Source organism: Phyllostomus discolor, chromosome 1, assembly GCF_004126475.2.
Source record: "Phyllostomus discolor isolate MPI-MPIP mPhyDis1 chromosome 1, mPhyDis1.pri.v3, whole genome shotgun sequence".
Taxonomy (NCBI): domain Eukaryota; kingdom Metazoa; phylum Chordata; class Mammalia; order Chiroptera; family Phyllostomidae; genus Phyllostomus; species Phyllostomus discolor.
The window spans coordinates 123686726-123699296 of record NC_040903.2 but is presented as its reverse complement, the minus strand read 5'-3'; the positions used below and the strand labels follow the sequence as shown (position 1 = coordinate 123699296).

Below are 12571 nucleotides of genomic sequence, written 5' to 3'. Positions count from 1 at the left end.
CCCCCTCTCATGGGAAGTGGGTTGTTCATGTCCCGCTTATGGGAAGTTCATGTCTGTGGGTTGTACATGTAAATTCTTTGGCTTTTCCATTTCCTATTCTTAACCTCCCCCCAGTTTTTACCTACCATTTATGCTTCTTATTCCCTGTACCTTATTCCCCTTTTCTCCCCCTTCCCGCTCCCCTCTGATAACCTTCCATGTGATCTTCATTTCTGTGATTCTGTTCCTCTTCTAGTTGTTCGCTTAGTTTGTGTTTGTTTTTGTTTTTTTAGGTTCAGTTGTTGATAGTTGTGAGTTTGTTGTCATTTTACTGTTTATAGTTTTGATCTTCTTTTCCTTAGATAAGTCCCTTTAACGTTTCATGTAATAAGGGTTTGGTGATGATGAACTTCTTTAACTTGACCTTATCTGGGAGGCACTTTATCTGCCCTTCCATTCTAAGTGATAGCTTTGCTGGATAGGGTAATCTAGGTTGTAGGTCCTTGTTCTTCATGACTTTGAATACGTTCCAGCACCTTCTTGCCTGCAAGACTTTTTTTTTTTTTTGAGAAATCAGCTAATAGTCTTATGGGAATGCCTTTGTAGAAACTCTTATTTTCTCTTCTTTTAAGATTCTCTCCTTATCTGTAATCCTTGGCAGTTTAATTATGTTGTGTCTTGATATGTTCCTCTTTGGGTTCAACATGTTTGGGACTCTCTCGCTTCCTGGACTTGTATGTCTACTTCCTTTGCCAGATTGGGGAATTTCTCCTTCATTATTTTTTCATATAAATTTTCAGTTTCTTGCTCTTCCTCTTCTCTTTCTGGTGCCACTGTGATTCAAATGTTGGAACATTTAAAGTTGTCCTGGAGGTTCCTAAGCCTCTTCTCTTTTTTTTTGAATTCTTGTTCTTCATTCTGTTCTGGTTGAATGTTTATTTCTTTCTTTTGTTCGAAATGGTTGATTTGAGTCTTGGTTTCCATTTCTTCACTGTTGGTTCCTTGTATATTTTGCTTTATTTCACTTCGTATAGCCTTTACTTCCTCATTTTGTGGCTGCACTCAATCATTTCTGTGAGCATCCTGATTATCAGTGTTTTGAACACTACATCTGATAGATTGGCCATCTCCTTGTTGCTTAGTTCTTTCTCTGGATTTTTGATCTGTTCTTTCATTTGGTCAATATTTCCTTGTCTGGGAGCACCTGTTATGTTGTAAGGGGCAGAGCTTTAGGTATTTGCCAGGGTGGGCAGCCCACTTCACTGTGCTGTCCTGTAATGCTATATGTGGTGGAGGCATCATAGAATAATGCTGCTTACTCAGCTCTTCCCGCACTTTGAAGAGACTAGCAGTTTCCCCCGCCACCACAACCCACACAGGATTTTACAGCCAGAGGTTTTGAGCCTTTATTTTCCCCATGCTAAAACCCCGGGTTGTGTGGTTTTCCCGAGTTGTTCCTTCCAGTTTATCTGTACCACCTGGTCCTCCAGCCCCAGCCTCACCTGCCCTGTCCTCCAGCCTCAACTTGCCACACCTCCTCTCCGCCCTGGCTACCCATCTCCACCCTTCCTTCCAGGCTGGATGAATGTTTCTTCTTTAACTCCTTGATTGTTGGACTTGCATACAGTTTGTTTTTCTGGCAGTTCTGGTTGCTTTTAGTTTTACAGTTGGTTGTTTCCTTCTTTTGGTTGTGCGAGGAAGTGAAGTTTATCTACCTACACCTCCATCTGGGCCAGAACTACATTTTCTTAAATATTATTGTTAACACAGAACTATATAAACAGGACTATGATCAAGCAGTAATTCATATAACATTTATTTTTAAAATACATTTAAAGGGGAACTTTGTTTTATGAAATTCTTTTTTGTTTTCCTGGGATTTTAGTTGATAGTATCTAAATGAATTCAAATTATTTATGTTAGGCTGATTTTCAGTGAATTGTGTGGTTTTTTAAAAATCAGTTTGTGAAATCTGAGTGTTTTTTATCATTTTGTTACTTTTAAAATAGTTAATCAAGACTCAGGAACCAAGCAGTGGAATTCATCAACTCTCTCTCTCTGAATGGAGACTATGGCAAGATCATCCTCTTCCTACATATCAAGTTGACCATTCGGATCGTTGCCATCATTTTATAACTATTATGCAAATGATAGAGGGAATGAGACATGAAGAGGTAGGGTTTTATTGTAACTTTCTCTTGCTGGTATCATGGTGAAAGTAGAACACTTGATCTTTATTCTTCTTAATTTGAAGTCATTATTATAAGAAATAAGTATTTATTATAAATAATGGTAGCTGGAATATTATTTTATATAGCTCCTTTCACCCCAATAAGGAACCAGTTTTCTGTTGTAGGAGAAGGAGACTTAATTAGAAGAACATCATCTGTAAATTATTGATAGACCAAAGTAAAATTTTAATATGTTTAATAATTTATATGAACTTTGTAAAACTAATTTAGGATTTTTGTTAGATGGGATTTATTGAAATGTCTGTCACATGAGTCATTTGGTATATCTCTCGTATTCTGGAGGTAGTTTGGAGAACTGTTGGTTCCTTAAGAGAGTCAGAATGATGAACTTATTATGAGGGTGAAATCCAAAATGCTTGAGGTAGAATCCTAACACTACTTCTTACTAATTGTGCACGTGTTAACCTGTTTGTGCCTCTGTTTCACTAATAAAATGGGGGTAATGATAATACCTTTTTCATAGGATTATTGTGAGGATTAAATGATTTTGATATGTGTCAAGCACTTAGAATAGTACCTGACACATAGTAAGTACTCAGTAGATTGTAGCTGTCTTTTTTATTATTAGTTATTGTTCATGAATACATGTAAATAAAAGAACAAGTTGTGAATCTGAGTAAAACCTGTGCCATCAAATTATTTTTAAAAGGTTTTATTTATTTATTTTTAGAGAGAGTTGAAGAGAGGGAGAAAGAGAGGAAGAGAAACATCACCAATTGGCTGTGTCTTGCATGCTTCCAGCTGGGGACCTGGCCTGCAATGTGCTCTGACATGTGCCCTGATAGGAAATCAAACCAGAGATTTTTCTTTTCATGAGCTGGTGCTCAATCCACTGAGCCACACCAGCCAGGGCTGTACTATCAAATTAAAACATATTTATTTAGTGTCCTGTATATGCCATGCTCTGTTCTTGTCCTGGAAGCTACATTAGTGAAGAAGCCAGATAAAGTATTCTATCAGTGGGAACATACATACTACCAAGGAGACAGACATTTTCTCATTAATAATTATTGTGTTCACTATTCAAAAAGTAGAGCAGTAACTGTTTAAGTCCCTGAGTAGTAGAGGAATTGTGACCTAAAGTAACATTTGTGGGGAAGAGGAAAGGATGAGCCAGGAGTGGTGGGGACTATAGTTTTTTATTTTTTTAAAGATTTTATTTATTTGTTTTTAGAGAGGGAAAGGAGGGAGAAAGAGAGAGCGAGAGAAACATCAATGTGCGGTTGCTGGGGGTTATGGCCTGCAACCCAGGCATGTACCCTGGCTGGGAATTGAACCTGCGACACTTTGGTTCACAGCCCACGCTCAACCCACTGAGCTATGCCAGCCAGGGCTGGGACTATAGTTTTGAATTTAGAGATTAGCAAGACTTGGAATTCACAGTAAGAGTTCTTGGTTGGGAAATTTGTTAAAAATACTAGCCAGGGCTAGTATATACCATTAGCTCAGTGGATTGAGTGTGGGCCTGCAAACCAAGGGGTGCTGGTTCGATTCCCAGTCAGGGCACACGCCTGGGTTGCGGACCAGGTCCCCAGGGGTGCATAAGAAGCAACCAAACATTGATGTTTCCCTTCCTCTCTTTCTCCTTCCCTTCCTTTCTCTCTAAAAATAAACAAAATCTTAAAAAGAAAAAGGTATATACTAGCCTATAGCCTGGTAGACAGACAGGTACCATTATTTCAGATGTTCTAAAAGTTGTTCTTAGTTTACCTTCAAAAAGAGAAGAAATTTAACATGGAAGTGTGTCTTACATTTATATAGTCAATATATAAATTTCATAAATATCTGTTTTCAGTTTATTAAAAGTGAGAAAATGTTTAATCTTTTGTACGTTCATTAAATTTGTTCTTTCTATAAATAGTCATTATGGGTCTTCCATGTATTATATTAAGTACTGGGCATACAAAAATATCAAGTGATTAATTTTAAAAAATTATGGTAATTTCATAGTAGTGTCATTTATAATTTTATTTGGTATATTATAATAATTTTTAAGGTATAAAAGAAAATAATTTGAATAATATAATATTGTTTGGAAAATATTTTAACATAGAGTAAAACTCATCTCTTAGAATTGAATTTTTTGGCCCTGGCTGGTGTAGCTTAGTGGATGGGGTACCAGCCTGTGAACCAGAGGGTTGCCAGTTGGGGCACATGCCTGGGTTGTGGGCCAGGTCCCCAGTAGGGGGCATGAGAGAGGCAACCACACATTAATGTTTCTTTTCATCTCTTTCTCCCTTCCCCTCTCTCTAAAAATAAATAAATAAATAAAATATTTTAAAAAGAAAGACAATTGGCTTTTTGTTTTATTTCCTTGTGACTTTTCATTTTCTTTCTTTATAGGGAGAATGCAGCTATGAATTGAAAGTTAAATCTTATTTACAAATGGAAGATGTTAGCTCAACATTTAGTGCTCACAGGAACAAATTTAATCTTCTTGCCAATGGCAACTTTACTAGTAACAAGAAATCTTCATTTACAAAGAATATAAATGAAGGCAATTCATTTTCAATGACAGAATCTGATGAAGAATGTGCTGAAATTTTTAAACAAAATCATATCAAACCTACTAAAATTGTTTCTCTAAAGAGAAAAGCTTCTAAAAAACTGAAAAAAGATCAGCCTAAAAAAGAAAATAATGATGTTGTGGGTTCTTTAGCTCCTGATGGCAATTGTACTGGTGAAGATATTTTTCAAATAGACCTCAATGGTAAAGGGACATCAGGTACAGATGAAGCTGCTGCCCCATGCGCTGTCAGTGCAGATGTTGTAAATCACCCATGTAGGCCATTAACTGAATGTCAGATTACAAATAAATCTATTAGTCCTCTTGCTGGACAGTTTTCAGATTCTGGTTATAACAGTTTTAGTGATGAGAAATCTGTTTTATCTAGCTTCTTTCTTTCTTTTGAAGGAGAGCTTGCTATAGCTAGAGCAGATGACCAATTTTATAATTGTTATTCACCAACAAAAGAGGTGCTAGTTAAGGTAGAGGAATTTTTATCTCATTCTCCTCCATCTCTCAGTGCACTCTCAAATTTGGAACATGAAGTTACTAAGGGTTCTGTACTTGAAAATCTGCTTTACCTACCCCACACAGACTATTTACAAAAGAATAAATCTACCTGCTTGATGTCACATTCAGCCATAAGTTCTAGACAGAATTCAGAATTGAATTCACTTAAATTTAGTAATCATCCTTCTGAAAAAGTTGCATTTATAGTACAACTAATGATAAGATTTTTGATGAGCCAAGCTTCTGTGACTATGATGATAAAGCGCATAAAGATGTTAAAGATGAAAATTTAGTAGCCAGCAATCATACTCAAATAAACATAGGCCCTCCACAGTATTTTGTTGAAGAAAACAATCATGGTGTTGATAGCAATGAGCTCCCCGTATTGCTCACTGATCAGAATGAGAGTTTACAACTATTTGAAGATACAGAGTTTAATGATGTGAGCCTTTCTCCCTCGAATAATGAATGTAAATCTTCATGTGTGTCAGATAGCACTTGTATAAACAAAATGGCACCAGTGTCTCAGTTCTTAATTTCTGATGAACTCTTGTTAGACAATGATTCTGAACCACAAGATCAAATTATCTATGATCCTAAGAGCTGGAAATCTCATGAAGATTTGACAGGTGTACACGAGGAAAAACTAAAGAGTGATGAATATGTTTATGACTGCTCTAAGGATTTATTTTCTATTACCTTTGATTTAGGATTTTCTATTCCAGATTCTGATGATGAAATATCAGAACATGCATCACATACAAATAAGAATAAAATTTTAGATGCCCTATCTGGAAGGTGTTTAGATATCAAGGAGATAAGTGATATAAATTATGTTTCAAATCAAGCCATAATACCAAGAGATCATGTTGATAGTTCTAAGAGTAGATCTGTTGCTATTTCATCAAGTGAAGATAAGCAGAGTCCAGCTTCTGTGCATTTTCCACTGAGTACAGCCAAAAATGAGGAATTTATGTCTCCTGGTTATTCTCAATTTTCTTTGCCAGTAGGGGAAAAGGTTATGAGTACACCACTTTTTGAGTTAAACACATTGAACTCTAAAAAGAGAAAGGAAATGCCTAGGTTGCTAGATTCTAATAAGGGAAAGGAAAATCTACAAAGTTTCAAAGAAACGTTGAATTCAACTTTTGATGATTCAGGACTTTCTACAGAAAAGGCTAAAGATGAGGAACAAATCAGTCTACGTCAAACCTGTAATTCTGTTGGAGGTAAGAGTTCATCTTTATAAAAACATACATTTTTCTAGAGTAATTACTCTGTATAAACTTCTGTAATTTTTCAAAATGTAATTTATCAGCATATGGTATATTAAATTAGATAATTGATATATGATATATTTCTTTAGTTGATTCTTACTGACATGAGATTTATTTTATCTACATATACATGGCATGCATGCTATGGGAAAGGTATTACGCTGTGAAATGTAGAAATGTAAGATTTGGCCTTAGCCCTTGATTGTAAATCAAACATTTGTGTGATATATACACTTGAAAAGATATCAGTAAAAATGCATAAATAAGTACTGAAGGAATAATAATATAGTGGATTTTTTTTGTTGTTGTTCAACTATAGTTATCTCCATTTCCCCCCTACCACTCCCCACCGCCCCCCTCATTGCCACCTACCACTCTCAATCCTGCCCTCCTTTGGCTTTGTCCATGTGTCCTTCATACATGTCCCTTGATGACCCTTCCCCTTTTTTCCATTACTCCCCTACCCCCTCTCCTCTGGTTAATGTTGGTGTGTTCTTTATTTCAATGTCTCTGGTTCTATTCTGCTTGTGCTAAGTGAAATAAGCTAGGCAGTGAAAGATAGTGGATATTTGGGAGATACAGAAGTTGTCAAAATTTTGAACTGGATAAGATGTAAAAATTTTTAGATTTTTAAAATTTTGGGTCCTTGGGAATATAGAATATGTTGAAAATAATACAGAGAGAATTTAGATGTTATAAAATGGTGGGGAAAAGTGTAAGAAGCATAAGATTTTGGGGGCATAGGGTAAAGTAGAGGGTTTAATATATTAAAGTAGTTGAGAAATAAGACTGTATTTGGAGGACTGAGACAAGATTACAGAATATCTAATCTTACATGGTTACAGAAAAACTGGAAAATAAGGTAATAGATGCTTAACATTAACATTATTAAGGTAGCCTTTAAGTCCTGTTATAAAACTGAATTCTAGTTTATGTACAGATTATTACAGCAGGCCATTTATGGATTTTACTCCTTATGGCTGTGAAAAATGTACTTGGGGTATAAAATGAGAGTTCCTCATAAATCTTTTTCTTACGCTATTCTCAGTAGCATTAAGGGCATGATTTATGAATGTTTTATTTAAGATGAAAGCTTGTTAAAAGTAAGTTGTGGAAATATGTTTAATTTCCAAAAATTGACTAGTTTTGGATATACTCTGACACATGCATTTTTACTAAGTATGTGTTGCCTATGAGCCTTCCATATTTGTTTGAACACCTTTATGTTAAGTCTGTTATTGGGTGAAAATTCTTTTGTCTGTGTCATATTTGCATTAAAACTTTTTCTAGTATTTCACTTAACTACTAACCAAGGGAAATATAATTATGAATACTTATATATTAGGGAATTATTTATTAGAGTATTATTTAGTATGTTTTTATTTCACCTAATTGAAATAGAGGACTTAAAGTCATTTGTCATGTTATGTGTATACAAAAATAGTTCATTAAAACTCTACTAAAGTAGTTACAGGGAGAGTGTCCTGGAATTGGTTATTATAGCTGAGCCCTGCGTTTAACTCTACCTTTCTTGCAGAGTGCTTATTTGCAAAAAAAAAGAAAAAAGGATTTATTCAAGTTTTATTTGTCTGGTTGGATATTTTATTGTCATAGTGTGAGGAGAACAGTACTGGGTTAATTTGTATTAGTTTTTTTATTGCTGTGTAAATAATTCTCACAAAGAGTGGTTTAAAATAAACATTTATCTCAGTTTCTGTAGTTTAGGAATTCAAGAGTTTCTGAATTGGGTGGTTCTGGCTTAGGATTTCTCATGAGGTTATAATCGAGATTTCACCCGGGGTTCCAGTCATCTGAACACTTGGCTGGACTTGGACAATCTTCTTTCAAGATGGCTTGTTCAAAGTGGGGGGCAGGGTGATGGGAGGCACACAGGTATCTCTGGTCCATAGGATTCTAAAATCCAGCAGAGTTGAGTTTGGAAGTTCCTTGGTTAGGATTCACAGCTTGGGAATAATTCTCTATGGTTCTTGACTTTGTTCTCTGGATGCTTGGTAGCACCTTTTTCCCTAACAGATAGCACCTGTGGAGTTTCTCTGCATACTTTCTTTCAGCAAAAATTTGGGAATCCAAAGCCCTGTTTTCATTTTGTGTCCTGTCTTTCCCTTTTTAGTCATAGCTGGCTGTGTTTCTTCCCATGAATTCTCAGAAATCTTTGAATTTCTTGTGAATCTTATTGGGGTTCATTCCATTAAACACTAGCTTGCCCACAATTATTTTTCAGCTAAGTTCTTCTCTGCCTTGGGTTTCTGCTGAGATGTCTAGAGATAGTTCTTGAATCTTCCTAAAAGGCCTGAGAGGATCTGAGGGAAATGTCCTTAAAACAGGACTGAGTGGTAGGTACTTGGGGGGACCACCTTTGATCTTTCTTAGGTCTTAAAAGCATTTACTTATACCCTCAGCTTCATCTGAACAATATTTTCCTGGTAGTCCTCTAGATTAGATCTTAGCCCCGATGATTTCTTAATCTAACATTGCCAGCTTGAGAAGCTGGGAATTTTCAAAGCTAGCAAGTCTCAACTGTTGCATGTGCAATAGTCCTTTCTTTAGCTTATCTCTCTCCTCCTGCAATTTACTTTAACAGCAAGAAGCACCTTAACATGCTAAGATGATACTTTAAACATTTTGTCTAGACATCTCCTTAGCTAGATCATCTCACTCATTAGGTACATTTTCTACTTTCTGTGTTACTGTAAGGTTGCTCAAGTGTCTGGTACTACATAATGGATTCTCTTTCCTCCAGTTTCTAAAGATTTTGCTTACTTTAATCTCTCGCCCATAGCCTCCTCAATAGCCATTAATCTTAGAAATTGTTCCTATAAACAATTCCTTTCAGTTTCTTCAAGTTTTTACCAAACTCTCCTCAAAAGTCCTTTCAGCTTCTGCCCCCAAACAAGTTCTATAGCTCCTCCCAGAGGTCAGTTTTTTGGTATGGCAAATCCCTATTTCCAGGTACCACAATATGTATTAATTATCTCCTGTTGCATAACAAATTATCCCCGCCCCAAAAGAAAATTTAGTGGTTAAAAACAACAAACATGTTTCTGTGGAACAGAAATTTGAGAGTGGCTTAGTGACTGGTTTTGGCTCAGGATACTTCATGAAGTTGCAGTGAAGATATTGGCCAGGGCTGGAGTTACCTGAAGACTTGGGTAAGCTCAGAGGATCACATTGCTGCTGGTGGAGGCCTCAGTTTCTTATCACATTGGCGTCTCCATAGGGTTTCTTCTTATATCCTTACAATATAGCATCTATATTCCTCCAGAGTTAGTGAGGCAGAGAGCAATGATGAGGCTTCAAGGACATTTATAACCTGAAGTAACACATCTTCATTTTCATTATATTCTTTTTAAAAATGTTTTATATTTATTATTTTAAAAAATTTTTATTTTATTTTTATTTTAATTGTTCAAGTAAAGTTTTCTGCCCTTTACCCCCATCCCAACCCACCCCCCAGCCCTCCCCTCCTCCCTTCCGTCTCCACCCCTCCCTTGTTATTGTCCATGTGTCCTTTATACTACTTCCTGCAAACCCTTTCCCCCTTCCCCTTTTTAAAAAATTTTTTTAGAGATTTTTTATTTGTTTATTTTAGAGAGGGAAAGGGAGGGAGAAAGAAAGGGAGAGAAAGATCAATGTGTGGTTGCCTTTCACATGTCCCCTATTGGAGACCTGGCCTGGAAACCAGACATATGCTCTGACTGGCAGTCAAACCCATGACTCTTTGATTCTCAGGCCCACCCTCAATCCACTGAGTTACACCAGCCAGGGCTCATTATATTCTTTTTTTTTCTTAAGAAGCAAGTGACTAAATCTGCCTGACACATGAGGGGAGAGGAGTTCTGATTCTTCTCTTAAAGGGGAGATATATGAAAGAATTTATGAACATATCTTAAAATAATGATAAAGCTCTTACAGAAGAGTTCATAAAGACACAAAGAAGCATCTTCAATCAAAATTTTATGAAAGGGCAGACTTAAAGTTTTGTTTATATACCTAAATATTTGAAGCATCTCATTTCATACATGGGGGTTTTGTTTTTAGTAATCTTTTCATTCCCCCAGATGTGTTCTAGTTGCAACATTTTAGTGTTTACCTTACTTTACCTTAGTGTTTAATTTTGTGTGTGGGCACAAACACATGTATATGCACATATATACTACATACATACATGCATGCATTAAGCTTTATATACATTGTTTTTATTTTTTTATTAATTATTTATTTTTTAGAGAGGAAAGGGAGGGAGAGAAAAAGAGAGAGAGAGAAACATCAATGTGCAGTTGCTAGGGGCCATGGCCTGCAACCCAGGCATGTGCCCTGACTGGGAATTGAACCTGCGATGCTTTGGTTCACAGCCCGCACTCAATCCACTGAGGTACACCAGATAGGGCTTTATATACATTGTTTTATAGCCTGCATTTTCATGCTTGAACTCCTTTATCTAGAAAGAGAGTAAGACACAAAGAGCAGGAAGACTCTCATAGGTTTTTAGAGATAAATTCTAGAACCTTTGACTAATAGAATTGTGTTTTATACTCTTCTGGCTTCTTTTCAGTTAATTTGTAAAATTGAATCTGAGTCAAATTTATGTTTATGAGCAAAAGTTATCATCTCTTAATTTTCTCACTGGCAATATTTTATTTTTCTGTCTCTTCTCATGCTGAGTTTTTGGCTAAACTTCTGAAAAGCTATCTTTTTTAGAGTAAATGTTGAGATTAAAGAATTCTTACTGTACTTGTCAATAAAATAGTTGTGGTATGATAAGCTTGAAGCTATTGACCAGATTCATTATTTTTAAATAAATTATAGATGAACAATTAACGAGCAATGAAAGTGAAGGTGGTGAGATTTTCCAGAGAAAGAGTAAAAAAGCAAAAGGAAATATTTTAGAATCTCCTGAGGTGAGTCATTCAGTAATCACATTAATATGATCATATAAAGACTTTTTCTTTCTTCTTATGTCTTTTTATTTTTTACCCTTTGCTTTATCTGTTTATCTAGGATCAGAAACATAGTGAAATTGATTCTCCACTTCATGCTGTCAAAAGCGTAGGGTTCCTCCAAAGAAGGTAAGTAAACAAATAATGTATAGATAGTAGTATATAGTAACTCAAAGCCTATTTGAATAAATATTACAGAAATAATATGTGTATAGGTGAATGTAGGTAAATTTGATCTTACAGATATATAGTAACAGAAAGATAGTAAATCCTATGTGATTGGAATTTCTACTTTAATTTTATACTTGTTTTAAAAACCATCCCTACTTTTGTTAGTACATGTCAGTGGTTCAGCATATGTTCATTAAATACCTACCTACTGTGTACAATATCTACTGTATAAGATGCTGGAGGTACTATAAAGATAATATGCTGGAACTATCTTAGGTCACCTATAATCTATTAGGAGAGAAAGATGAGTAAATGGGTAATCTTTTAAGTTAAGTGATAAGAAAAGATGACCCCTTAGCCTCGCCCTTGGGAATTCTGGCAAGCTTCTTGAAGATAAAACCTTATTAAATGTTAAAAGCATATTTGTGGCCTTAGGCAAGAGAATGGAGAGGGGAAGGCACTGTCTGACAGAGTAGACAGCTTAAAGAGTGACACACAGCTGGGACAGCATCTCTTTATTAATTCTATGTAACTACAAAGAGTGCCAAGAAGTAAAATTAGAGAAAAATCTGGGTCTGTTTTTGGAAGGCTTTATTCCGTCATGTGCTTACTGAATGGGTTTATAAGGAAGAAAGGAAGGTGTCCAGTATGATTCTGGTTTTTGGCTTGGGCTGCTTGGCAGATGTCTCGCAAATCTAAAGACAAGAAAGAAAAGTTCAGTGTTGAGTGTGTTTGCATTTGAGGTTTTTGTGTGATAGTGAAATGTCGGTTTCTGGCAGGCATTGGTGACTATGAGAATATGAAGTTTGTGTAGGAGGCAGGTCTTAAGGCTGATAATACTCATTTGTCATCAGCTTATAGCTGATAACTACATTTTGAAATTAGGATATTTTGTGGGCTTTAATTCTCTGATAAAAT

General features: G+C 35.8%; 1 protein-coding gene across 1 annotated transcript in view; it reads left to right on the top strand.

Annotated features, from left to right (window-relative positions):
• FANCM (FA complementation group M) overlaps positions 1-12571 on the top strand; it is a 66526-nt gene that overhangs the window by 37709 nt on the left and 16246 nt on the right. The window contains 6 exon segments of the mRNA XM_036028806.1: positions 1998-2153; positions 4575-5439; positions 5442-6476; positions 11352-11443; positions 11544-11586; positions 11589-11611. Of these exon segments, the coding sequence (XP_035884699.1) occupies positions 1998-2153; positions 4575-5439; positions 5442-6476; positions 11352-11443; positions 11544-11586; positions 11589-11611 (2214 nt within the window).